Source organism: Phoca vitulina, unplaced genomic scaffold (genome assembly GCF_004348235.1).
Source record: "Phoca vitulina isolate PV1807 unplaced genomic scaffold, GSC_HSeal_1.0 scaffold108, whole genome shotgun sequence".
In the NCBI taxonomy this organism is placed as follows: Eukaryota; Metazoa; Chordata; class Mammalia; order Carnivora; family Phocidae; genus Phoca; species Phoca vitulina.
The window spans coordinates 1,242,762-1,270,237 of NW_022589811.1; the positions used below are offsets into that span (position 1 = coordinate 1,242,762).

A 27,476-nucleotide genomic window follows, 5' to 3' on the forward strand; every position below is an offset into this window, starting at 1 on the left:
TATGTTTAGACATGGTCACCAAATCTTACGATGCAAATAGCTAACATTCATGGGCCACACAATTGTTTTAAGACTTCTACTCACATACATGACTCCTTACCACATTCTCTAATCTTGGTTTTATAGATGAGGAAGCTAAGGCCCAGAGAGGTTAAGCCATGTGCCCCCGCTCACACAGCAGGGAGCGGCAGAGCCAGGAATTAAACTCAGGCTGTCTGACTCCAGAGCCCATGCTCTTTACTCCTCGTTCTTTACCCTTGCCTACCTGCCTCCCGTATTGGACACATTTTTGTATTCTAGGTACAATATATATAGAATTCATGCACGTGGGAACTTTCTCAAATTCTCCCTGTTCCATTTCTTACCCAGGCCCCAGGTTTGCCCAGGCTCAGTTTCTGTTTTTCCCGTGTGCCTGTCCCGCTCCCTGGTTGCAGCATGAGCTCTCTGTTGGCGGGTACTGTGCAGTGAACCTCTCTTTTCCCCTGCTCCCCTGCCGTGCCTAACACTGAGACCCGCACATAAGGCGCACCCTGTCCAGTGTACCACTGACAGGACATTGGAAGGATTTGTCACCCTAGGGGGCTTAGGTGCAACAACCACAAGGCTAAAGGAAGTTTTTGATGACCTCATGCTGGGGGTATAGATAACAGGGCATTGAGGGAAATGGAGTGTCTGGTGTATATGTGTGGTCTTTTGAAACTGGCCTCCCTCAAGGCAACCCTGCCTCCTAGCAGTCCTGCAGTGCCTCACTCCTGGTCAGTCAGGCGGATTTACTCCGGGATAGGACTCAGGGTGGGATCCTGCCCTTGGCGTCCCCTTGGAAGCGGGAAGTGATGAGTTAAAGTTTTGGTGACATTTTCTTGTGGTTTGCTTTTCCTCTGTCTAGGTAATTGCTTAATCCTGATCCACACCTCTTTCTAACATACAGAAAGTAACTTAATTCTCTTTTTAGAGAATTCGCTTTTGTCCAACTCAGCTCAGTGAGTTTAGCTTGACTGGTCAGCCTCCTATAGACAGGTGGCTGACATAGACACTGGTGTTTTGAGCACTTCAGCCATATGCAGTTTTCTGGTCCCAAAAATGGTACCATTGAAAGTGGAAGTTTATAATACAAATTCTGATAGTCTAAATACTGGTAACATACTTGCTTGTTGCCATTGGAGCACGTTAGCTAGAAGAGATCAATTTCCTCCTGTAAGTTCTTTTTTTTGTTTGTTTTTTCTTGCATGACCTCTGGTGTTTTTTTAAAATAACTTTATTGAATCATAATTCACATATCCTACCTTTCACTCATTTGAAATATACAGTTCACTGGTTTTTAGTACATTCACGGAGTTGTGCAGTCATCACCACTGTCTAATTCCAGAAATAAACCCCATACCCATCACCAGTCACATCCCTTCCCCCCCCCCCCCCCCCCCCCTTCCATGCCCCCAGCAACAACTAATCTACTTTCTCTCCCTTGGGATTTGCCTGTTCTGGACGTTTCACATAAATGGAATCCTACAACGTGTGGTCTTCCGTGCCTGGCTTCCTTCACTTTCATCCATGTTGTAGAATGTATCCGTTCTTCGTTCTTTTTTATGGCTGAGTAATATTCCGTGGTATGGCTATGCCACATTTGGGTTGTTTCTATTTTTTGGCTATCATGAGTGGTGCTACTGTGAACATTTATGTGTAAGTTTTTAGTGTGGACATGCTTTTCATTTTGTATATATTCCTCAGAGTGGAATTGCTGGATCAGGTGGTAACTCTGTGCTTAACTTTTAGAAAAACTGCCAAACAAAGTGGCCTCACCATCTTACATTCCCACCAGTAATGAATGAGGGTTACAAATTCTCCAAGTTCCCACCAACCCTTGTTATCTTCTTTATCATAGCCCTCTTCATGGGTGTGAGGTGATCCCTCCCTGTTGTTTTGATCTGCAGTTCCCTGATGGCCAGTGATGTTAACCATCTTGTCATGTGCTTATTAACCATTTGCATCTCTTTCTTTGGAGAAATGTCTATTTACATTCTTTGCCCATTGTTTAATTGGGTTGTCTTTTGTTGTTGAGTGTTTGAGTTCTTTATATGTTCCAAATAAAAGTCCCTTATTATGAGATAATTTGCAAATATTTCCTCCCTTTCTGCTGGTTGTCTTTTCACTTTCTTAATGGTGTCTTTTGAAGCCACAAGTTTTATATTTTGTGATTTTTTTTTTTTTGTAAGATTTTATTCATCCATTTTGAGAGAGGGTGAGAAAGAGCACACGCGCACACGACAGCAAGGAGGAGGGGCAGAGCCAGAGGGAGAAGCAGACTCCCCACTGAGCTCGATCCCAGGACCCTGGGGTCATGACCCGAGCCAAAGGCGGATGCTCAACCAACTGAGCCATCCAGGCGCCCCAAATTTTGTGACTTTTTTTTTTTTTTTGTCCTAAGAAATCATTGTCAAACCCAAGGTCACAAAGATTTACTGCTGTGTTTCCTTCTAAGAGTTTTACAGTTTTAGTTATAAAACTAGCATTTAGGTGTAAAATCCATTTTGAGTTAATTTTTACATATGGTGTGAGGTAGGGGTCATTATCTTATTTTAGTAACATTTATCTTTTTTTCTGATTATGGAGGATTGCATGCTTATTGTAGAAAACCTGAATGAAATAGAGTAGTATAAGGAAGAAAAAATGTCTCTCCTGATTCTACAACCCAGACATACGTTGTTAACATTTTTTTAAATCTGTCCTTCTTGGGTTTTTTTCACTTGTATATATTTATGGGCTTATCTATATATACATATATCTGAGTATTATTATCATAATGCATACTTACAGTAAATTGCTTAATCGAAGTGTGAATTGTTGGTGACTTATCACATAGTAAACATGCCTGCATAAGGACCACTCCCCTTGAGAAATAGAACAGTGCTGGCATTCCAGAAGCTCTTTTCCTTCCTCCAGGTCACTACCTTCTCCCTTGTCTCCCATAGACATAGTTCCTCATCCTGTTTTCCTTAAAGTTTATTACAGCATGAGTATACGCTCATGTCAGTAAAACTTCAAAACGGCTATCTGTCTCATAGCTGCATCCTACCACTATACTGTCACTGACTCAGCCACTCCCCTTGCAGGTGTCCTCATTTTCAGCCTGTAGTTTTCCTAGAAGTCCTGGGAAGCATAATTCCAGGGGAACTGGGGGCATTGGCAGAGTTGCTCTTTGGCTCTGGGGTGACGTGCAAGCCCGTGTGAATAAGGTGATCTGTCTGTGTCTAGCCCTGTGATTGCCGCACAATTTTCAGACAATCTGATTCGGCCATTCCTCATCCACATCATGTCTGTACCTGCTCTTGTGACTCATCTCAGCACAGTGACCCCTGAGGTAAGTGACTCCGTGATGTCCCCCCGAGTCCGTTTTTGCCTTTCTTCTTAGAAATTAGAGAGTAAATGTTTTCTCTGTTAATTTCCACTTCTTCTCCTGAGATTTCTTCTAAACCAGTAGCCACCATAGGCACGCTCATGTTAGCAGGCCAGAGAACCAGGTTCTCATCTTTGTTAGTTTTCTTCCTGGCCATTGAGGGCATGTTTGGCATCCAGGTGTTGATCTGCAAGCCTTCACATTCATGCTGTGGTGGGAAATTCTTCCTGTCAGCTCCCGCTCTAACAGTCTGCAATTGTTCGCAGCGCCTCACTGTTTTAGAATCTCATGACATGCTTCGTAAATTCATCATGTTTTTAAGAAACGAAGATCGATGCCGTGATGTATGTGAAAGCTTAGAAGGATGCCATACGCTCTGTCTAATGGGTGAGTATCTGTGGCTGGAATTTGACTGTGTTCTGGGTGTCAGGAAAAGTCCCAAGTGTTTTTGTTTTTTACTGTTCTGGAGATCATGAGTTGTTTTTAGTAACACTTGGAAGTACTTAAAAGACATGTAACCAGGTAGATAAAACAGACACGTAAAATTGAAAATCAATGGAAAATATATCCACCTGGCAACCTAGTTGAGTGACTGTAAGTGAATATTAAATTTTGGCCCTCAGCTTCTTGGCAGCCAAGGGAAAAATGAAAATGCCGTGAATCACCTGGATAATTCTCCATCTCCAGAGAGAAGAACGGGCACAGTTAGGTGGTGTTTAGATCAGAGTAGGGCCTGCATCATCTATTTTACGTTTTCCTTGTAAATGATGACAGGACAGAAGCAAATGGATAGAAGCATTTGAAATCAGCAGTGGTACATAATTCTCATCACTTAGAAGAAGTTTATTTTACATAGAAAAGGGTTCTCGGGGCAAAATTTTAAGAGAGTTTATGGTGAGAGTCCTCACACAAGGCATATTGAATAACTTCGGTGAACATTGGACGACAGTGATTTCCCAGAACGCTCAGATGTCCTTCCAAAGGTCATTTCTTACACTGGCTCTTGATTTTTTAATCTTAGTGTAATATCAAAATGTTACGCTAACTAAAGATCACACACCTCTGTGTGATGTTTTACGTTACTTCATATAATCCTCACATCAAGAGTGGGGAGCTTTATTCCAGTCTTACAATGAGGAAACGGGTTGGAGAGGTGGGTTGAGGGGCACGCAGCTCTTCTGTGGCAGGGCCAGGATTTGAAGCCAGGCACCTCTCTGCGTGGAGTTTCTTCGTGCACATGGACTTGTCTGCAGGAGCCCTGGGCAGAGAGCAGGGCTGTGAAGGTGACGCAGTGGGTCACCTGGGCCCACTACACTCTGTTTCTCTCTTTGTAGGCAACCTCCTGCACTTGGGCTCCCTCAGCCCCAGGGTATTAGAGGAGGAGACGGAAGGGTTTGTGAGTTTGCTCACCCAGATGCTGTGCTACTGTCAGAAGTACGTGTCCCAGAAGAAATCCAACCTGACACACTGGCACCCTGTCCTCGGCTGGTTCTCGCAATCTGTGGACTACGGGTGAGTCCTGGAGGCAAACCGCCATCTTTCCTGTCCCCTGCTTGCCTCTCATCACCTCTCCCTTCTTCCTTCCTTTCTTCCAGCTTGTGTTGTGTTGTTTGTTATAAAAGTAATATATATTCACTGAATAAAATCTGGATAAGACCAAAAGAGAATAAAAACCACCCCATTATGCCACTACCCCGAGACAACCTGCGTGAATATCCCTTCAGTTTCTTTTTTTACCTGTAAATATCAGCAGTTGTTTTGAGGTCATTTTTTTTGTATATAATTCTTTCGTAAACTGTGAACCTCATCTATCAAATACTATTTTTTCTTTTTCAATATCGCTTTTCCTGACTCCCTAGACTGCCATATTTTGGAGATACTGAAATAAGACACATGATTGAAAGGGGATAGAAGTCACCTCATCCTTTTCAAGAGGTGGAATATCGGTTTAAAAATTCTTAATTACAGAACTCAAAAACATTAAAAATGTTAGGCAAGAAGAGCAATTAAGTGAAGTGGCATCACAAGTTTGAAAATGAAAGCTGTGCCCTTGACTGAGATGAGGCAGGTCTCAGGAGCGAAGGCGGCTGTGGCTCCCCACTGTTTTCCTGTTCAGATCTCTGCCTGAGTCCCTGGCAGCTGCCCTTGAGGCAAAGAATGAGGGCCAGGGAAGGAAATCCCCAGATTGTCTCCCTTTTCCTTGTGCCTGAGAGGCATCCAGTTGAAGAGACAAAAGACCAGCCGATGGCAGGTCCCTGTGTGACATCCCAGCCTGAAGAGGATAGAGCATGTGTGATTGGGACTCGGGAGGGAGGTTGTGGGAGGCAGGAGGGGCAGGAGAGCACAGCACTGTGCAGCCTGGTCTGCTCTGGGGGCTTTGGACAAGCTGCTTTACCCCACTCTCCAATCCTGAAACATGGGGACAGTTTTCCCAGTCCTCGGATAGTGTTGTTTCAGAGGACCGAATGAGATAAGGTATGTCAAGGGCCTGCCTCTAGGCCTGGCCCATGCTCGTGGGTGGTGGCTCTTTCTCCTGTGATGCTGGGAGCCCGAGGGAGCCTTGATGGGATGGAGAGCCGGGAGGTGATGAAGGCAGATTTCAGGAGGGAGTCTGATGCTTGGGGTGCCATGTGGATTGGGGGAGGGAGCACTTGAAGGCAAGGAGACTCTTAGGAGGTTGGGGGCGCAGAGACTTGCGGGCCAGGCCTGCAGTCTAGGTGTGAAGAAGAGGACCGTACAACAAGAATCATTTAGCTTTTGTCGACTGGGTGGTAAGTGGGGTGGGGTCAGGATGAAGAACTGAGACAGGGTGTCTGGGAGGACTGTGCCGAGGAGAGCCTGGGGCCCTGGGGTGAGCAGGAATGCTGTCAGCGGCACAGGAAGCCCTGGGGAGGGTGGCAGAGAAGACAAAGAGGGCAGTACCTTATGCATCTAGGCCCTCAGTGGCATTTGTGGATCCCACTTTCTCTTTTTTATCCTCTTATTTGCCATGTTGAGTGGCAGGCCGTAGCCAGCCCGCCGCGTGGAAGGCCCAGTGGGGAGCTGAGAGCTGTCGGTGGCCATCCGTCAGGTAGAACTGACCCACCTGGTCTCCTGCTCTCTCCTAGCCTTAATGAGTCCATGCCCTTGATCACCAAGCAGCTGCAGTTCCTGTGGGGGGTGCCTCTGATCCGGATCTTCTTCTGTGACATCCTGAGCAAGAAGCTGCTGGAGAACCAGGAGCCAGCCCACGTGCAGCCAGCATCCCCCCAGAATGTGCTTCCCGTGAAGAGTGAGTGGCTGGGGCGGGCGGAGCCCAGGGCTCTGCTTGGCTCCAGTGCAGCTCCTGTGGTCCCCGTGGGCCTGCCCCCTCCGCTTCTGTGACGCTCGAGCTTCTCCCACACAGGCTAAGAGACTGCTCCAGCCAAGTTCACATTTAGCAAAAGAGCAACAGAAAACCCTTAGGGATGGAAAACAAGGACCAGGGAAACCTAAATAGGTGAACCAGACCAAGACCATGTGTAGAGATTATGGATTCCTTGAGGGCTACAGTGGGGATCTCTGAACTTCCATTTGGCTCTGAATTTCTAGTAGCTAGAATGAAAGGGGGTTTGTGGATCTTTTCTTACTCATTAACACGAAGAAGAAGGCCCATTTCTTAGGGGAAGTCGAGCCTTTCTGAGCCCCTAATCAGAAAAATCTCCCTGGTAAAAGGGGGTCTGGTAAAAGAATCCCCTGTAGGAGTCAAATAGACCTGGCTTGGTCTGAGATATTTTCTGATGTTCTGAAGAGGTCTCTGGGTTGCACCTAAAAGCCTATTGTTAATGTTTTCTAATTCGTCCCAAAGAGATGACTTGAGTCAGAGCAGCCGCCCCACCGTCCAGGCCTGGCTGTAAATCAGGCACTTTATTGAAATGCCCTTTACAGAGGAAAACCAGACAGATGGCTGAACGTCTGCTCACCCATTCCTTCTCCTCTCCATGCCAGATCTCCTGAAGCGTGCGTTTCAGAAGTCTGCATCCGTTCGGAATATTCTCAGGCCTGTTGGGGGTAAGCGTGTGGACTCTGCGGAGGTCCAGAAGGTCTGCAACATCTGTGTCCTCTACCAGACCTCGCTGACGACTCTGACCCAGATCCGGCTACAGATACTCACAGGTTCGGAGTCCTGAGGCGGCATCTTCCATCTCTGACATTTGGCGGATGATTTTTCTTAGAAAAAGTTGATTTTCTTCCGGCTTTCTTGGCTCAGAAGATACGTTTTGAAGGGGAGGGTATTTTTGAGCTGTTCTTCTTAGAGGTTGATACACCTCCGTTAAATGGCTCACACTGACCTCAGTCCCAGCGCTGCCAGTTCGTTCCTGTGACCTGGCTTTTATTTCCATTATGCAGTGCAATTTGCCTTCAAAAGTTACTACTTTTTCTGAATAGAAAACTAGAAAAGACATGAAAAAAGAAAACTTAGACCATATTTAATCCTATAGTCCAAGGATAACCACCTGCCTGAGTGTACCACATTTATATATATGTATGTTTAGATTGAAATATGTAGTTTTACCTTTCCCTTTCTGTTCATCACTTTAGAAGCATCTTATCATTGTAAACAATTCTTCCAAAATTTCATTTCTGTTGACTGCATAGTATCTCATCACATGATGTGCCCAACGTTTTCCTTCTTAGCCGAGCAAGGAAGAAAGTCGTGTGTGTCATGAACACGGGGCTTGGGCATTTGGGGCTTCCCACTGCCGTGCAGGACTTGTTCATATGAATTGGTGTGATGAGGACAGAAAGTCTGTAGGCCATGAAGCTGTTGACTGCATAAAGGGTTAAGAACTTTTCTGTTTCATTTTACATTTTTTTTAAATTATACATTGCCACTGCTTCTCTCTTTCACACATATTTGTTCATCTTCAGACGTTAACAGAGCACCTGTCTGTGCCAGGCCGTGGGGGTGAAGAGGTGACCAAGGCAGCCAGGGTCCCTTTCCCAAGAGGATTCTAAGAGTAGGGAGGCGAGCTGTAGGCGAGGGAAAAGCGTATTTACTGTCATGATGGGCTCTGTGACCGCGGAAGTAAGGAGACGGCGTGGGCTTGGACTGGAGCGGGCTTTCCCAGCCTCAGCACTGCTGCACTCTTGGGCCCCAAAATTCTTTGTTGTGGAGTCCGTCTTGTCCGCTGTGGGGTGGTTAGCAGCCCCTGGCCCCCACCCCGGCGTGCGGTAGTGCTGCCCCCTCCCCGGTTGTGCCAGCCCTGCGCGTCTCCGGACACTGCCAGCTGCCGCCTGGGGAGGCACGGTCTCTGGTTGAGCAGCACAGGACGGGTGTGCTGGCAGGGTGGGAAGCAGGGGCCTCTGTACATGTTCCAGAGCTCGCGTCTACAGGTCTTACGGGTACATTGGATTTGGAAGAGTGAAGGCTAAAGGCCTCAAAGGTGAGGCCAGAGTGTTGGCCCCAGCAGCCTGTGTGGATGGTGGTACCATTTGCTGAGGGGAAGACAGCCAGCTGGGGGTGGGGCTTGTGGGGAACGACGAGTTCTCTTTGGCTCTGATGAGTGTGAGGTGCCAAGCAGGCATGTGAGTATACTGTGGGCGTACAGACGAAGGGGTGTCGTGTAAAACCGTGGGCCCAGGGCAGGCTCCATCAGGAGAATGCAAAAGGAGGCAAACGGGTCTGGACCAAGCCTGGCACCCCAGCGCCCACTGCGAGGGTTTGAGAAGCATAGTGAGTGATGTGACTTTTAGGTTATGGCCTGTGCTCAGCTTTTTAAGGTGACCACAAATTCAGGCATCCCTGTTGTCTGAGTGAGAGCACCCAGAAAGAAGCTTTCTCGGCTAAGTTGAAAATACATCCTTTTAAGAAGGAGGTAAACTAGTCTAAGGTGTTTGTAGAGTATTCAGTCTGTTCAGCTACATGCAAAGCAGATTGTAGAAGATAATACACTTCTTTGCTCATGCTCCTCACATGCACTTGGTGGCCCAGAGCCACATGCTGGCCGCTGGCAGAGCTCTCCAGAGCCCTGCATCTTCATTTCTATTGGAGTCGCTGCAGATGCAGCCCTGGTTGAATCTGTGTCTGAGGCTGGAAATGAGTATTCTCGTCCACACCGTGAGGACCATTCACATAATGTGAGAGTAGTTGCTCCTCCTAATTGTCCTGTGGGAGTACATTTGTGGTCTCCACAGTTTAACTACTCACTCTGTTTCTCTCTTACTCTATTTTTAAATTGTGAGGGTTCTGCATTCTTTTTTCTTTTTTGGTCTCTGCATTCTATAACCACATTCTGCTACCTTGAAAATGTGAGCTCAAACCTTTAGGAATAATAACTAAGTGGGCGCTCCCGTTTCTTTGCCTCCTCTATGGTTCCTTCAGGCCACCCCAGTCTAAGCATTTATAGCAGCATTGATTGTGTCATCCTGCCCCTGTTCCAGGCAAATATATCTTCCCCAAGCAGTTCTTTGTTCACAATTAAGTAATTCAGAGCGCTCTGTAAAATGAGAGTTATTATAAGGACTCAAATATAAAGTGAAATATGAGGAAAAATTTGAGACAGACACCTTATTGTGTATTCAGAGACACGTGGAACTTTAGAGCCGGGCTCTCTGAGTCAATAGCTGTATTAATAGACTTAAAATGTAACAGTGATGTAGCCTGTGTGTCTGAGGCCTTGAGGCCATCAGAAAGCAGATCTAAAATGTCTTCTGCTTCACCCAGGGTTAAATGTTTGTGAGACACTTCACAGGATCTCCGCTACAGTCATTCATTGCTTTCCCATTTTTAGCAGAGATAGAATAATAGAAGTAGAGGAGAGGAAAGCTTTGATAAATATAGGTGAGCCTGAAAGATGGTTTAAAGCAGGGTCTGCAAACTGTAGCCTGTGGGCCAAATGCGGCCCACCACTTGGTTTTGCAAATAAAGTTTTATTGGAATACAGTCCCATCCATTCATTTACATATTGTCTGTGGCTGCTTTTGTACTACACTGGTAGCTTTCAGTAGTGTGACAGGGTGCTAAGCCAGGCCCACACAGCCTAAAAAAATGCTTAGTCTCTAGCCCCAGGAAAAATTTGCTGATCCCTGATTTAAAATATAAACACTGAGTCAAACAGATGTGGGTTCTCTTCTTAGCTCTGATACTTACTGGCTGAGTGGTTTGGGGCTAATTACTTCCTCTCCCTGCTTCAGTTTTTTTCTCTTATAAAATGGAGGTAACATTGGGTTTCACAGGATAGAAAGGAGATAATGCATGCAGAGTACTTAGATTGACATCTGAAACTTGGAAAGCACCCATGAAATATTAGCTATTACTGTGATTATTACTCTCATGGGGATAATGATTTTCTTAGTGATTGCACCTTAGAAGTGTAAGCGTTTTGTTCCCCCAGTGGGTAGGAGAAACCGTGGACCAGATGGAGCCCCCACCTGAAGCTTGGGTTTCTCTATCCTTTTCCAGGTCTCACTTACCTTGATGACCTGCTCCCCAAACTGTGGGCGTTTATCTGTGAGCTGGGGCCTCACGGAGGGTTAAAGCTCTTCTTGGAATGCCTCAACAATGACACTGAAGAGTCCAAGCAGCTCTTGGCCATGCTGATGCTGTTCTGTGACTGCTCCCGGCACCTCATCACGTAGGTTGACTGCTGTGGGCCTCCATTCCTTTCCTCGAACGTGGAGAAGCCAAATCACAGTGCTGTAAGCAAGCTGCTGCTGATGTGATTACCACCATCGTTCGGACCCCTGTGGCAGGGTCATTAGGAAAATTAGGCCAGAAAACATTTACAATACAAGGTGGGCGGCACGTAGTCGGGGTTCAGCAATTCTTAGTTCCCATCCTTCTAGGGGAGCTGGGTCAGTACCCTTGTGTGTGGGCTTTGGGGGTCTCCCAGAGCTGGGTTCAAGTCACACCTCCACCATTTACTCACTGGGTTAGGTAGTTACCTGGAAGATTCCAGAGCCAGGGAGCCAGGAGGCAAATCCTGGGTCGGCCACTTCCCGAGACACGCTGGGCAAGGGGGCCTCGCCTCTCTGAGCCTCCATTTTCTCCTCTCTAGATGGGAATAACAGTAGTACGTGCCTCTTGGCCATGTGGTAAGGATTAAAAGAGGTAATGCACACAAAGTGCTTGGCACAGTCCCTGGCACACAGGAAGGGCTGTGATGCTTATGATTATCAAACTGACCCTAGGCAAGTTGCTTAACCTCTCTGAGCTTTGGTTTCCTTATTCATAGAATGGGAATAATATTAGCAATCTGATAGGGAGTAAATGAGAAAAGGAACGTCACGTTCTCAGTACAGTGCCTGGCACAGAGTGGGGCATTAGCAAATGTGAGTCCCATTCAGTTCCTTTGTTTTTTAAGCTTATGTGTCTACTTGTGTGTTTGGTATTTTTTTAATTCCACGTTTTCCCAAAGGTTGGTAAAGAATTGTAAGAGAGAAGGGATCCCAGACAGTTACGTTCAGGGTAGAAGACACTGATTGGTAGGAGGGGATCAGGGATGGTAGGTGGGTAAGAATCATGGTGAGCAGTTGGAGGCGGGCGCAGGGCTCTGTGGCTGCCCCTGAAGACTCGCTGAATGGCTGGGTCCAGGGTGAGCTGAGAGCGAGTTGTGCTGTAAAGCAAATGAAGCAGTCTTGGGAAATTTTCACATAGAGCTGTAACTTAAACGGTTCATTTACTCACATGTTGTTTCAGGCATCCATTCATTCCCTCATAAATACTTCTTCTCAGGCACCTACACTAGTGGTTGTCATAGATGCAGAGGAAGATTCCATGGCTCTCCTCAGTGGACACAGACTCTCAGTCGAGATTCCTTGATCGTTAGGCATGAGTTCAGGCAGGAATTAAGAAGGGTGTCACAGTCGGATCCTTACGAATAAGAAAAATATAAAGGGGAGCTTATTTTTTTCCTCTCTCAATTGTAGGTTTAAAATTTTTACTACGGACAATTGCAAATAAATAGAAAGTGGGGAGAATAGTAGAAGGAACCCCCATGTACCCATCCACAGTGGTCAGGACGCAGCCACCTCTGCTTTCCCTCCACCCGCACCGGCTCTCTCCTCCACGTTATCCTGAAGCAGATCCTACACATCCTATTGTGTTAGCTATACATTTTATCTGAAAGATAAAGCTTATTTCTTGAGCTTATTTTTCTCTCATAAGAGGTAGAGATCTCCTATTTTCCCCCCTTTCCTCAGTGGGAAGTTGTGACTAATTTTCCATCTGATTTAGGATCCTTGACGACATTGAAGTTTATGAAGAACAGATTTCCTTCAAACTGGAAGAGCTGGTCACCATCTCCTCTTTCCTGAACTCCTTTGTGTTTAAGATGATCTGGGATGGACTCGTAGGTACGGTAAAGATGGCAGCTGTCATTTCAGCGATGCCACACAGGGAGGCCACGGTCTGTACCATCACCTGATTCTTAGCTTTATTGCCCATCACAGTGAATTGGAAAGGCACATTTATTCACGTAATTAGAAGTTTTACTTCTTTGCTCTCTGCATGGCCCCTTAAGGTAGCAGTGTGGTTATGGAGGTCTTAGATCTCCCTCCAGCGTGTACATATACATGTGGAGGATTATTGATGCTGAGGATTTTGCCCTGCCTCTCCTTTTGCTTCTTTGAGTTGATTTCCATGACGTGTCAGGGCACACTTCAAATCAGAGTTCCCGTCCTGAAGTGCTTGCAAGTTGTTCAGTACAAAGCTCCTTACGTTAAAAAGGTCTTTTGGATCACCTGCTAGTGGGAGGCAGCATGAGTGATTGTGTCTGGGGCACCCAGGTCCTGCAGACATTTAGAACGTACCCAGGGCGCCTTTTATTCTCTTGGTTCCGTGTGAAATCCAGAGTGAGGGAGATGAGGGCCTTGGTGGGGCTTGGTGACAGACGGAGACAAGAAGCTGTCTTCCTGGCCCCCCGCCGACTCTGACCAGCTCCGTGTGTGTGCAGCTCCCCTGTTCGTTTGCCCCACAGAGAACGCCAAGGGGGAGACTTTGGAGCTGTTCCAGTCCGTGCACGGGTGGCTGATGGTGCTGTATGAGCGGGACTGTCGGCGCCGCTTCGCCCCTGAGGACCACTGGCTGCGCAAGTGAGGAGCGGGGTAGGGAAAGGGGTTCGCAGAAGCCAGAGTCCCCTCCGTCACTCTCTGCACTCATGCTCTGGGGCCAGAGGGTGGTCATCCCTCCTGCATCCCCTGTCCTTCTAGGAGGACAGACGCCCAGCAGTTGCATCTGTGACGACGTGCGGATGCTGAGGGTGATGAGAGAACATTAATGGTGACAGCGCCAGGTCCCATTTAGCAAATGGGAAGCAAGTTCTAGCTGAACTGAGCAGCAGGTTACAATAGTTCAGCGGTGGTTTTTATCAGAATGAACAGGACAAAAACGACAGCTAGGTTTTTCAGGCGTGGGGTGGGGAAATCCTCTTGCAACAACTAAACGTAAGATGTCTGCAATTTTTTATCAATGACATGTCAACTCAGGTTGTGGCACTAGAGTGGGGTCTGGCAGACACTTCGGTAAAGGGCCAGACAGTAAATATTTTAGGCTTTGCCGACCACATGGTCTGTTTTGCAAGTGCTCAACTGTGCCGTTGTAGCGTGAAAGCAGCCAGAGACCGTATGTAGTGACTGTGTTCCATGGAAACTGATTTACAGAAACGGCAGCAGGCTGTCGTTGGCCACCCCTGTACTAGAGAATGGTTTTCGTGTTGTAATAACCCAAACCCATGCCTTTCTTCTGAAGGGATCTCAAACCTAGCGTGCTCTTCCAAGAACTGGACAAGGACAGGAAACGGGCCCAGCTGATCCTGCAGTACATCCCTCACGTCATTCCCCACAAAAACGTGAGTTGCCCTCAGAGCTGGGCTCCTGTGAATTTTTCTGTCCCACCATGTGGTACCTGACTTGCCCTCTTCGCTGTAGCAGTTGGAGAGAAAGAACTGAGCTCATTCACTCAGCAGATGCGAACGGTGATTGGATCTCCCACTTCGTCAGGTGTTAAGCCAAGTACAGAGACTGAAGACAGTGGGAACTGGCAGTTCTGGCAGGTGGGGTGCATGTTACAGGGATGGTTGCTGCGGGGGCCCAGACAAGCGGACCTGACCCAGCTGGGAATAGGGGGAAGTGAATCAAGAGAAGCTTCTAGAGGCAAAAGCGGACAGTGGTTAAAGGCCCGGGTGATTGAGAGTATGGTGCTCCTGGAGGGCTGGCCGTATGGTCTGGTTGTGGGGAAAATAAAGGGGAGCCAGGAAGCTGAGGAGGTTTGTAGGAGTTGGAGTCAGGAGGACCTTGCGAACCAAGGGCAGGAGTGTGGATTTCGGTTGGAGTCATTGAGTGTTTTCAGCTTCGGGGGCCCCTGGTCAGAGCTATGCTTCAGAGAGTTCCTTCTGGCCGTGGGATAGAGGCCTGGCTAGGGGCAGCAGTGTTAGAGGAGTGGAAAGACAATAGAATCATAAGAACGAAGACATTCAGAGGAGAAAGAGATGGATTTCAGGTGGTGGGCGTGTTTCTGGCTCGGGCTCCTGGGCGCTTTTGGGAGTCATTTCCTGGGGTAGGAGCACAGGCAAGAGCAGGTCTGGGAAGTGCTGGTGAGGTCAGCTTTGAGCAGGCAACAGGTGAGGTGTCCACGACTCCTCGAGGCCATTGGACAACGGAGCTGGAGAGAGGCTCCGCATGTGGACAGTGCCCAAACCTGGCTGCATCCACGGCCGTGGACAGGGTAGTCAGGGAGCCACATGGAGTAAGACGACCGGGGACCTGTCCTTTAGAGCGCCAGCACGAGGAGAGGACTAATCAGAGGAAGGAAACCAGCAATGTGGTGTCCCAGACTCAAGGGCCAGGAGAGGCTCAGGAAGGGTCGGGTCCTGTGGTGAGAGTGTCCGGAAGCGAGGGTAGGCACCGCCCGCATCCCTGGTCTGTAGTGACGCTCCATAAACGTCTGCTGGACACCGCAGCAGTACGGGGCTCCTTCAGAGGGGGCTCCTACAGGTCTTCGTATGCCTTTTCTCCTTTCCTTCTTTTTTGACGAAAGACGTTCTTAAAAAAGAGCACAAGTCACATTTTTGTATATTGAACCTTATTTTTCAGAGATACTTACTCCTCATTGCTCTCTGATATTGTTTTGACCTTGATGTTAATACTCGCGATTGTCATTCTTCTCCCTCAAGCAGCGATTCGCAGACGGTTGTGGCTGTTTAAATCCTTGTTGCACTTGACAGCAGAGCCTCCCAGAAATGAAGGGATCTCATGGAGATGACTTAGTGGAACGTGCCCCCCACCCCCGCCCCCACCCCCAGAGGGAGCCCTTCCCACCATATCCCTGACCTTGCCTCAGATAGAGCCAGACGTGCTGTTGCTCTACTCTGCCCAGTGATGGAACGTTCTTCCTCACCTGAAACTGAGTGATTGCTCTGTACCTTCGACCCTTTGGTCCTTGAACAGCCACAGACAGTGGAATCTCTAAATCTTCTGAGATGCACAGATGACTCTCACACAGCCCCTCGCCCTGGGCCTGCGTGCCTGCAAAGTCAGCCCTGGACCGTGGCGTTCCCATATTGCGCGGCCTGGGATCTCCGCTCTGTCTCTGCAGTTCACAGATGGCGTGCCCGGGTGGCCCTGGGTTGTCCACAGGATATTTTAAGCTTTTGAGAGGAGCACAATGAAATCTGTTGGCCACTCTGTAAAGTACCAGCTCAAGCTCATGATGTCAGCATTCCTCTTGAGGATGTCCTATTTGCTAAGCTGGGTTTTAAAGAAGTTTTTTAATTTCAATGTACATGTATTTTTAAAATATAGCTACTAAGTCCTTAGCACACAAATATTTTTTTTTTTTTAAAGATTTTATTTATTCATCTGAGAGAGAGAGAAAACACAAGCAGGGGGAGGAGGGGCAGAGAGGGAGAGGGAGAAGCAGGCTCCCTACTGAGCAGGGAGCCCAACACGGGGCTCAATCCCAGGCCCCTGAGATCATGACCTGAGCCGAAAGCAGACGCTTAACCGACTGAGCCGCCCAGGTGACCATGCACACAAATACTTATTAAGTGGTTTAGGACCCTAGCCATCTTGTAAATGGCGCTGTATTTCTTTTGACCTAGGAGTGCCGTGAAAGTCCTTCCTGAGCCTTTAGGGGTGCTGAGAACAAGAAGCCTGGGAACCTCTGAGATTAGTTGGCATGACCTGGGGGCTCTAATCTAATCCTTGCTGTGTTTTTCTTCGGGGAATTTTGCTGAAGATTGCCATCAAGGCTTTTGTTACTTGGTTCATGAAGTCTCTCTTTCCTATCTCTTGGGGACCCTTCCTGGCCCCTGTTCTGATCCCGTGATGGCCCCGGCAGGTCCGGGAGGGCGTCTGCAGCTCAGTGTGTCAGAGTGGTGAGGGCTCTGTTCCGTGCTGACGTGTCGTGTACTGCCCTCGCCCTGACGCGTCTTGCCGGAATGCACAGGTGACAGGGTCTCTGTAGTCCTGCCTGCTCTCTTGCGTCTGTCACTATGGCATCGGCTCTAAACGCCAAAACTCTCCCTGGTCTTGACCTCACTCAAGTGGGTGGCTCACAACACTGTTCTTGCTTCCCTTAATGTTTTTAAAGGCCTCAACTCTGCCTGGTTCACACAGCACTTCATTCTCTGTGCTGTCTTACGTAACTTGTACTTATCTATGTGCGACTGGGACTTGAGGCCTTTCTCTCTTGTTTGGGCCTGGAAGGCCTGGCACCCTGTGAGGTGGGCAGGGGCTGTGTGGTGCGGTGGTCTGTGTGGGTCCTGGGTTTGAATCTGGCCCCTCTGTCCACCAGCTGTGGGACCTTAGGTGAGTCACTTTCTTCATCTGCACAGTGGAGACACGGGTCCTTTCCCAGATGTCTCCTGTGGTCGCCGAGGCTTCTCAGCCCCTTGAGCGCTGCTTACAGTTGCCCCAATCCATCTTCCACACCCCATGGAAATCAGGGCTTCATCCTGGGATTCCTGGGAGGCGGGCATTCCCTCAGCCCCCTCTGCACTTCCACTTCTGTGTATGAGGTCTCTGCCCCATACTGGATCCACCCGGATGGGAAGCTCTTCTGCCTTGTGTGCAGGTGATCGTGCTAAAGATTTGAGGTCAGAGGAAGCCGTTGTGCCCCACAGCCCACACAAATGAAAGACCTGTTCTGGAAGTCGGCAATCCCCCCGCACAGATGGGATAGGCAACGGTGCCCTTCACCCCCATCACGGCCGCCCTCCCTGATGCTCAGTCTGTTCTTCCCCTCCATGTTGTCCTAGAACCCCCAGAGCTCCTGGTACTACTCAGAGCACTTCAGTCCTTGTTTCTAGATTTGCCGACCAGCCACATTAAGCTGCCCTGCTGAGAAGTAGCCCCTCTGCCAAATACGTTCCTCCTCGGGAGGCCATTGGCAATTGCTTTTCCTGTTACAGCCATATTTACTTCATAGCCTCAATTAAATGATCAAATGTGAATGCACTAGCCTCCCCTGTATATAGTTAACCCTTATTACCATTGTTATTGTTCTGACTGTCCTTGTTTGTATTTAACAAAGCTTTTGACTTTGGTGGGGATTCTCATTTTTGCTAAAAAAAACAGCAGTGGTTGGATTTAGGTCTTCATTCAGCTGCCATCTGAGTGCTTGTACAGCAGTGATGCTCAAAGCCAGGATGGGGCAGAGGGCCGTGCTCTCCTCAAAGGGGCTTATCAGAGTCTTGACCATGCGGCCGGGAGAGAGGGCTCCTCTCTAACAGTAATTGAGGAATGTTACTTGGCAGGGGGTGGGGGGCGGGCGTTGGGCTATGGTGTGCTTGAGGGCACAGAGGACGCAGATAAAAGGCCAGGGACCTTTATTCTGTGAGATCATTTTTTAAAATTTCTGACCGTGAAAAAAATTATCTTCGAAATGTTTCTGTTTTGTAACTCATACCATTGATTTCCTTTAAAGCAGCCTCAGCTGTATAAGGCAGCCTCTGTAACCTGTCCTGACGCCAGGTCTTGACAGTGGTTTATCAACTGAACGAGAACCATTTTCTCCCAGACCATTGTAAAGTGCATTCTGGCTACAGCCAGACCGCTCTTTCTGGGACCTTTCTTCCTTGGCATGTATTCGGCTATAATTTCTAATTCCCCAGATTGTGTTGAGGAATGTCTACTCTTCTCCCAAGACACTTCTAACCTGCAGCGCATAGCAGAGTGTCCTCTTCTGTTTGCCTCTAATATGACTTTTTTCACTAATCTTGTACACTGCGTACAACAATCATCGGTTGTTGACCCAGTTTCTGGTCTCACCTTTGCTCATTTCAGAGAGTTCTCCTGTTTCGAAACATGGTCACCAAGGAGAAGGAGAAACTGGGGCTCGTGGAGACCAGCTCGGCCTCTCCCCACGTCACTCATATCACTATCCGACGGTCCCGGATGCTGGAGGTGAGAAGCCCATCAAAAAGAGGTGTACTCTGTGAAATGCTGGATTTTTAGTGGATGATCCGTTACCTCCAACCATTCTTGTCAGTCCTTGATCTAATAGCACTGAAATCAAGGCTCGGGGTTGGAATGGGGCTGTTGGTCCCATCATGTGCTCTGGAGAGCTGCTCGATTAAACATGACCTCAGTGCTGGGGACCCACAGTGTGGTATTTCCCTGCCTTTTCCCCACCGGGGCCCTAGGGCTGGAACATTGAACACTTGGTGCTCTTTGCAGTGAGGACAAGGGGTGCTACGTGCAGACATTCCCGTGTCTGGGCAAACTCCCTTTGCCCTGGGAGACACTTTGCCCAGACTCCCAACTGTGAATGTGCAGGCTGGAGTGTAGGTAGTAAGTTGACTGAGCCATACTGGGGGGTGCATTTACCACAGAGCTAGGGGTTCTTCGTAGACAGGAGCTTGGGAGAAACAGTGGCCCACCTCAGCCAAGCCCAGTGTCCAGCGTGACTGCTGTGCGGCAGCTTCATGTGAACAAGAGATAGATGCCTGTTCTCAGAACACTTTACCTCTGTATGTCTGAAAATTGTAATAACTTAATGTTTTTGTCAGGACATGATGCTGACGACAATCTGCTGGAACGTCGATATAGTAAATGTACATGCCTATGAGGTCACCATGTGCCGTACCCCCCAGGGTTGTGCAGTGCGGAGCCTTCCCAAATGTGCTGAGCCTGCCAGAGGTCAAACTGGTGACTGAACCCCAAGTCCACGTTCCCAGGAGAGGCTGGACTTGGTACAGTTGCCCGGGCTGGCTCTTCAGACCTTCTCTCTGGCTCCAGCCACAGCCCCTGGCAAATTAGCACGTTCTGCGGTGGAGGGCAGTTGTGGGATCCCGGCCGGGCACATGGCCACATAGCCAGCCACCAGCAAATGGCACTGGCAGCAGCCCTTCCTCCCCACCCCTCCCCCACATTTTCATTTCTCCCCCTTGGGGCATTCCTGCTCCTTCCTGGAGAGCTGCTTTTAGTTCCCCTGAACACTGGCGATTGACACGGGTCTGCTGGGGAGAGGCAGCGTGTGTTAGCCAGATGATGCTTTTGACATTCTTAAAAGTAGAAGAAACTTAAATGCCTACAGGGACCCCCCCCCCCCCCCCCAGTCACGGGAATGGGTCAAGCTGGCTGAGTATGTCCGCACAGGAGCATCTTGTTTGCACGCGAAACAGTAGGAATATTCTTCACTTCTGCTGCTCCCTCCTGCTCTTCTTGAAACACAGCCCTCAGCATAGATAACTACGTAAGAAAAAGAGCCCCTCTCTTGAGTGGGCAGATGACACCTGACATCCAGCCTCAGGGTTGGCGAGCAGTAGAGAGGGGTTGGCACCTCCTCTCCATCCCACCTGACAACTTCTGTGTGCGAATTCAGGCTCCGTTATGCTCTGGGGGTTTTTTGTTTTTTAAAGCTTTTATTCATTTATTTGAGACAGAGAGAACCCAAGCGGGGAGGGAGCATCAGAGGGGGAGGGAGAAGCAGACTCCCCACTGAGCAAGGAGCCTGACATGGGACTCAATCCCAGGACCCCCGGGATCATGACCTGAGCCGAAGGCAGACACTTAACCAACTGAGCCACCCAGGTGCCCTGCTCTGGGTTTTTAAGAGCAGGCCAAGGGGCTTTTATGTTGTGAATGACTGGGGTTTTGTGAAGTGTCTGGAAGGTTAGATGACCCAGCGAATCCACCCTGTGGGCCACCAGTCTGCAGGCTTTGCTTTGACTCAGAGGAAAAAGCCCAGTTGTGTTTGGAAACACCCTTCTCCAGCACTTTCCTTATCAGATCTGGATGCTCCTCCCTTGTCACTTATGGTTCCCAGTCCCTCTCAGATGTAGCCGGCACCAACAGGAAGGCTGTGGTGGTAGAGACTGGTATGTGTCCTGAGAGTGACGGAGTCCCCAGCTCCCTCCTCAAGTGTCATTGCTTGTGGGAGACTCACCGCACGTCCCGGTTACCCCGGGCCTGCTATCTCAAACACAGCCCTCAGGGTGTCACAGGAGGGGTGTCTGTCTTAGGTTCTTGGCCAAGTCCACTTTTCTTTTTCTATTCCATTAGAGTCTATCTCGTCATGAAAGAGATTACTGTTGTTCCTATTGAACTAGGAGGAGGAGAGGGTCACATACTCAGTTACCCTAGTTCTCATTACCTGCTAGTTTGGTTGTGAGAGGAGAGCCCAGTGGCATTTGCTTGATTTGGACACAAGGGGGCATCAAAAAGCTGATATTAGACACGCCTATGCTCTTCTGGCCTTTTATTCAGTCTCCTTTTCTGTGGTTTTATTGAAGATGGCGCTTCAGTATTCCCCTTGCAGGTGTTAGTCTGAAGTCTTGCAAGAAGGCTTCCCCTCACAGAGGGTAAACTGGGGCCGGGACCCTAGCATGTCAGGACCGGGAGGAACCGTAAGACATCCTCTGCCCAGCCCTGTCCCCTCGGTCAAAGGCGGAACTGAGGCCAGAGAAGTTAAGATTCATAGTCACGTTCACTCGGGTCTCAGTGGGAGAGCTGGGCTCTCATCCCCAGGTCAGAGTCCTCTGCCTCTGCTGTTTGAGATGCAGTGGGGAAGAGGGATACCCTCCTCCTGCTCACCTTCCAGAAGGAAGGACACCGATCCAATTCTTGTGTAGTGACGCTCGTGCCCAGAGGGCGCAGCAGGCAGTTTGTCAGAGGAAGCAGCTGGCAAATTCCTCTCTCCAGCTCTTCAAAGAAAAGGCCAACGTGGGGCTGATAAAGAAAAAGCGAGATTCAACTCCAGTGAACATTCCTTAAGCACCTGCCATGTGTGCGGCCACATGCTAAGTGCTTGCACGTAACACCATCTCATTTAATCTGCGTGATCCTGGCACCCCTATCAATGCAAAGTCGGCTTAGGGAGGCATCATTTCAGAGCAGAATGGAGGAAGTCCTGCAGGCAAGCAAGAACATGCTGGAATTCTCCACCCATCCCAGACTCCGTGCCAAGATAATTACCATAAATGTAGGCAGAATGGTTTGACCATTCCGCTGCAGCTGCGTGCTGACTTCCTGTGTTCCACTGCTTTTCCTCTCACTTGGTGGTTCTCAAACTTCCACTTCTCAGGTGCTTCTCAGGACTGCACACCCAAAGCCTCTGCCTTCCACAGATGGTTATTATTGGCTCTCAAACTTGGGAGCTTAACCCCAGAATAAGATCAGGAGCCACCAGGGGACAGTCCTTTGCATCACGAGGGAAATATGATCAGCAGGAAGGCGGCAGGAGTTCCCCAAAGCAGTTCTTACCAGTCTGGCCCCTGTGCTTTGTGACAAGGGCTGTCACTGGCAGGCAGGTGGCTGCCGTGGACATGGTCTGTCTCGTGTTAGCGGAACGTCTGACGGCCCCATGGCTGTGACTGGGAGGGAGACCCGCAGGGTGGCCTCAGTAGGATATTGCAGTTGATTTGCAGCTTACACGACAGTATCTAAAGAGCTCGATTGCACCCCCAAGATGGAGTCTGTCCTGTTGGACCAGAAGACTGCTCCCTGGCTGCTGTCTTGTTCAGCACTGCTTCTGGCGTCACTCCTCGAGAACAAAACCCTGAGCAGCTTGCTGATGCCAGGAACACAGAACCAGGAGCCTAAAGACCTCAACAGATTAGAATCAAGAGGAGGACTAAACAATATAATCGAATACAAGAACTCTAAAGTCGCGTCCTCGAGTTCTGCATGGGGGTTGCTGGATGGCTGCCAGCCAGGGGGTGTGCTGGGCTTCTCCCTGCTGCCCCTGCCTTGTGTGGGCCCAGCATCACTCCTGCACCCTTGTCCCTGCCATCTCTCTGCTCTGCCGCCAACAAAGATCTTTCTGAGAAAGCCAGTCATGTCTCTCCCTGCCTGGACTCTTCTGTGGCTCCCTGCTGCCCTTCAGGGTGGACCCTAAATTCTTTAGCCTGACTCACCCAGGCCTTTCATGATCTGGGGAAAGAGACCAGGAGTTGAGGGGTGGGGGGTATTTTTATTTTTATCTCATAGGGGTCTGAGTTTGACTGATTTTTACCATGAACTAAATAAGCTAGTCTTTGCATTAAAATAGGGTGGGATCTCGTCCCCGTTACTTCCGTCCTTTGTCTGACGGCCAAGAGCTTGTCGCAGCTCATCTTGTCGGGTTTCCCCATCTCCGTGCTCTGCATCATCTCAAGGGCAGCCTCCCCTTGCCACAGAGCAGGGGGGGTCCCATCCCCAAGATGAGTTTTCCTTTTAACCGGCTCATTTAAAAACGGGTGAGAACTGCCCATCCCCACACCCACGTCCTGACTTGCGTGTTCAGTAGTTACGCCAGGAAGGCTTCACACAGGGGAGCCGGAACCTTGGAGCGGCAGCCGTGAGTTAGGCAGAGGGCCTCCCCCTCCTGATGGGCTGCCATTCTGCCCTCGGCAGGACGGCTACGAGCAGCTCCGGCAGCTCTCCCAGCACGCCATGAAGGGCGTGATCCGCGTCAAGTTCGTCAACGACCTCGGGGTGGACGAGGCAGGCATTGACCAGGACGGCGTCTTCAAGGAGTTCTTGGAGGAGATCATCAAGAGGGTGTTCGACCCGGCACTCAATTTGTTCAAGGTATTTAAGGGGAGTGGGAGCGGGCCTGATGGCAGCCACATTCTCGGTGACGAGTGAGAAGCAAAGGGCCGGGCACGTAGGCTCCCTGCCTCTCTCCATTCTTCTCCCTTGCAGACAACCAGCGGGGACGAGAGGCTCTACCCCTCGCCCACATCCTACATTCACGAGAACTACCTGCAGCTCTTCGAGTTTGTGGGCAAGATGCTGGGGAAGGCCGTGTACGAGGTAGGCACATGCAGGAGCAGCACACCCGGGGGGGAAACAAGATGCTAGAAGCCCCGGGGACTTGGTGCACGGTGTCGTGGCGGGGCCCAGCCACATAAAGGCGCTATCATTAGGATGGAGCCCAAGAAAGAGGACAGGACCCACGATTACTGGACAGAAATACTGGGTGCTTTCCACGGGGTATGTCATTTCACCCTCCCGCCAGTCCTGTGGCCAGGCTGCTGCTGCCCCGTTTACCTGCTGGTGACAGGACCGAGGCTTCGAGAAGCCACTGGTCCAGACTCTCAGTGCTAGTTAAGCGGTAGAACCCAAATTCAAACCCAGGCCGGCGTGGTCCCGTTGTAGGAGGGCAGCATTTTGTGGGGCGTGTTAGTTGTTACAGCTGTTTCCTTAAATCTTTTGTAATTGGAGTGAGTGCTTCAGAGCAAGCCGCAGGCATCTCAGTGTTGCGTGTGAGCCAGAACAGGACCGCAGGACAGCTCCCCCAGCTGCTGGTCGAGACTGGCCGTCCCCGGCTAGCCGTATGACTGCGAGCATGTCGCGTTTATTTCTGTAGGCCCTCGTTCTGGTTGGAGGGAGTAGGGGTGATAAAAGCTACGTGATGGGGTTGCTGTAGATAGTAAATGAGCGAAGACAGGGAAGACCCCCTCCTGTGGTGCCCGGCTCGTCGGTCTCGTGGGGTCAGGGCGGCGTGGACTTGTGCAGGCCCCTGGTGAGGCCCACATAGCTCCCGATCCCTGTCCACTGCGAGCCGGGCCGGCAGAACTCCCTCCAGGGGGCACTGGCCCCCACCCTGAGGGTCCCGCTCCCCAGGCAGGAAGGAAAGCTGCAGCAGGAGCTTGTGGCCTTCACAGTGGGCTCCAAGAGTGCCTGAGCAGCACTCACCTCTCACCCGTCACAAACCCTAGGGAAGGCAATGTGCCCTCCGAAGGCAGGGCTGGTGGCTGGGGCCAGTGGAGGAAGGGAGGGAGGGAGAGAGGCCATGTGGGGGCGAGCATACGCATTCTCTCTGTGTTCATGGCCTCAGTCCCTGGCCAGGGTGCGGTCAGATGCTCCCTCTGCATCCCTGCCCAGGCTCCCTCAGGCTGCCTACTGCCGTAGACTGGGTGGGGGTCCTGGGCTCCTTTTCTGTGTTTGTTTCCACATCTGCAAATGGAGACCATTTCTCAGCTGATTCCCATTTAGAAAAGAAATCCTATGAGGATGTACCTGGCTACATGCCACATTTCTCTCTCAAACATGTAGCTGTGATATGCCCAGAAGAGTTGGGCCAGCCGAGAAGCATGACTTCATGGCTTCTGTGAATGTGCTCCCCCGTTCCCTGGACCCAGCGTCTGTCTCCTCCTTCTCCAGCAGTAACAGCGCAGAGAGAAATTAGGACATGCTGGGCCCCGTGTGAGGAGCAGCGTGTATTAACTCACGTAACCCTCGCAGTCCTCTGAGACGGGCCATCATCGAGTCTGAGCCCCTGTCCCTTCTGAATCTCTCTGACCTGCACACTTCTCTCCAGCTAGAACAATCTGTCTGTTCTCCCCAGTGTTCTGCAGCAGTTTTCGTGCTGCATCCCTCCCTGCCTCCTGTCCTCCGTCCGTTCCCCACGCCAAGTACAAACCTGACACTTCTCTGCCTAGAGCCCCCCTGGGGCTCCCTGCTGCCCTCCACAGAGAGTTCAGACTCCAGGAAGCTCAGGAAGCCTCCCCTGATCTGGCCCTGATCCCTCGCCTCTCCTCCTTCAAACACTGTGCTGTGGCCAGAGAGCTCTGTGTTCCCCCCTGGGGCATGCGTGTGGGCCTCGTACGAGAGCCCTTGTGCTCCTCAGGTCTAGCCTAGATAGGTCTCTCTCCTGGAGGCTTCCCCTGCCCTGTCTCCAAGTGAGAGCCGATGCTTTGCGTTCCTCTCCACCCTGCTCATTTAAACCTGAAAACTGGGAGGCTCTGCTGGTCCCCATTTACAGAGGGGGAGAGCCGACATCCTGCAGCCAGGCGGCAGTGCGGCTGGGACTGGACCCCTGAGCTGTGCAGCTCCAAAGCCTGTGCCCTTCACTGCCGTGCTGTGATGTCCCCCGGAGGCGCTGGATGGTGTGCAGGTGGCGGGAGGTGCTGGTCTCCACCTCAAAAGTGTACGAAGCACCTCGAGATGTCCTTGACGCCCTCGGAGCCCCTCTGCGGCCCGAGCCACCCCGACAGGGTCCCTGAGGTGGGATCCTGCCTGGCAGACGGCGAACTTCTGTCTCTCCTCTCGCAGGGAATTGTGGTGGACGTGCCCTTCGCGTCCTTCTTCCTGAGCCAGCTGCTCGGGCACCACCACAGTCTCTTCTACAGCTCTGTGGACGAGCTTCCTTCGCTGGACTCGGAGTTCTATAAAAACCTCACTTCCATTAAGGTCAGTGCGGCACGGCAGAGGGCATCGCTGCAGGCTGGTGCAAACTCAGTGAAGTGAAGGCCTCGGGGTTCTCGTGTGGTGGGAGGCGATTTCCTGCTCTGGGGCCGGGGCTGCTCTGTAGCCACCATGGGCCCCCACGTCCCCTTCTGGCCACTCCTACCTCCTTCCTCACGGTGATGAGTGGCCTTTCCCTTTGCTTCAGGCTGGGTGGCAGTCATAGTGGTCCTGCCCATGCAGCATCGTGTGTGTGGTGGGGGGGGGAGTGTTAAAGCTTTCAAGGATATGGCCCGCCTGGGTCCCAACACTTGCCCTTTCTCTGTTGCATTAGCGCTACGATGGGGACATCTCTGACCTGGGCCTGACTCTGTCCTACGACGAGGACGTCATGGGTCAGGTAGGTCGGCCTCTATGGCTGAGCGATTCTTTGCCGCCCTCCACTGGCTTCCTGGGACCTGCCCTGCTCTTGGTGTTTTCCCCAGGAGAAGGTTCACAAACCGAGGCTGGCTGTCCTCTGGTGTCTGGTTCCCTTGCCCATCCCCCTACTCCCGCCTCGCCGGCCAGGGGGGCGTTCCCCCTTCCGTTCCCAGTTGACCTGGCCTTTGCCTGCTTGGCCCTCGGAGAGCTCCCCACAAAGACCCTGCTCTGTTTAGATCGCACTTAGGGTCCTTCCTGATGGAAGCTCTAATTCCCCATTTGTAACGTTGCTTTTTGTTGCCATGGTGAGGATTAGCTGTCGCACACGGAGGCGTGTGACTTGCAGAGGGGAAGAAGCCGCCCGAGAAGTGCCTCGAACAGAATCCAGGCCTTGCTCTTGCTCATCATGGAGAGCGGAGCAGGAGGAAAGGACAGTGGACACTGTGGCAGCAGAGAAGTCTCCTGCCAGAGTTTGCCTTTTGGCTTTCCCCCGAAGTGCCCTCTGTGCCCTCCAGTGCTGTCCCAGCAGACACCTGTGTGAGCCTCCATGCGCCCGTGTTCTGAGGGCTGCGGGAGAAACCAGACCTAGAGCTTCCTCATGCAGAGCTGGCTTCTTGGAGCCGAGCCTGCATCGCCTCCGAGAGGTCACTCGTCTCCCCAAGCCCCGCTTCTCTTCTCTCACAAAAGTACCTCTCGTGAGTGTGAGTCCTGGCTGGGAGCAGCGTGATGCCATGAGCTCCTGTAGGGAGCCCCGAGCACGCAGGTGTGTGAGCGCTCTGAGGAGCCTGTGAGGGAGGAACCTCCGCCTTCCCACAGAGCGGTTCTCCGAGGCTCTCCAAGTAATAGCGCGCGGACGAGGCGCTCCCTGGAGCCCTTTCCGGGAAACACCAGGCCGGGGGCTTGCCAAAGGCCCTTCCAGCTTCAGAGTCCTCCGGTTGCCCCAAGGTGTTGGCAGCGGTGGGACTAGAGGCCACGATCACTCCTTTCTTCATCATCAGAGACTCAGGATATTCTATTAGTAGAATTTCTGCTAAAATTAGCTTTAAAAGTATGCATTCTTTGATTTTTAGGTGACCCCCAGAAATGCCTGAAG

The 27,476-nt window shown here is 50.6% G+C and overlaps 1 protein-coding gene across 5 annotated transcripts in view; it reads left to right on the forward strand.

Annotated features, from left to right (window-relative positions):
- UBE3B (ubiquitin protein ligase E3B) overlaps positions 1-27,476 on the forward strand; it is a 51,280-nt gene that overhangs the window by 13,699 nt on the left and 10,105 nt on the right. For all 5 annotated transcript variants that reach the window (XM_032397986.1, XM_032397983.1, XM_032397984.1 and 2 more), the window contains 14 exons: positions 3,250-3,355; positions 3,658-3,778; positions 4,726-4,903; positions 6,499-6,662; positions 7,358-7,525; positions 10,815-10,986; positions 12,588-12,706; positions 13,330-13,444; positions 14,100-14,199; positions 18,635-18,754; positions 23,186-23,362; positions 23,477-23,587; positions 25,832-25,969; positions 26,298-26,363. In XM_032397986.1, coding sequence (XP_032253877.1) covers positions 3,250-3,355; positions 3,658-3,778; positions 4,726-4,903; positions 6,499-6,662; positions 7,358-7,525; positions 10,815-10,986; positions 12,588-12,706; positions 13,330-13,444; positions 14,100-14,199; positions 18,635-18,754; positions 23,186-23,362; positions 23,477-23,587; positions 25,832-25,969; positions 26,298-26,363 — 1,855 coding nt within the window. The remainder of the gene's footprint in view (positions 1-3,249; positions 3,356-3,657; positions 3,779-4,725; positions 4,904-6,498; positions 6,663-7,357; positions 7,526-10,814; positions 10,987-12,587; positions 12,707-13,329; positions 13,445-14,099; positions 14,200-18,634; positions 18,755-23,185; positions 23,363-23,476; positions 23,588-25,831; positions 25,970-26,297; positions 26,364-27,476) is intronic.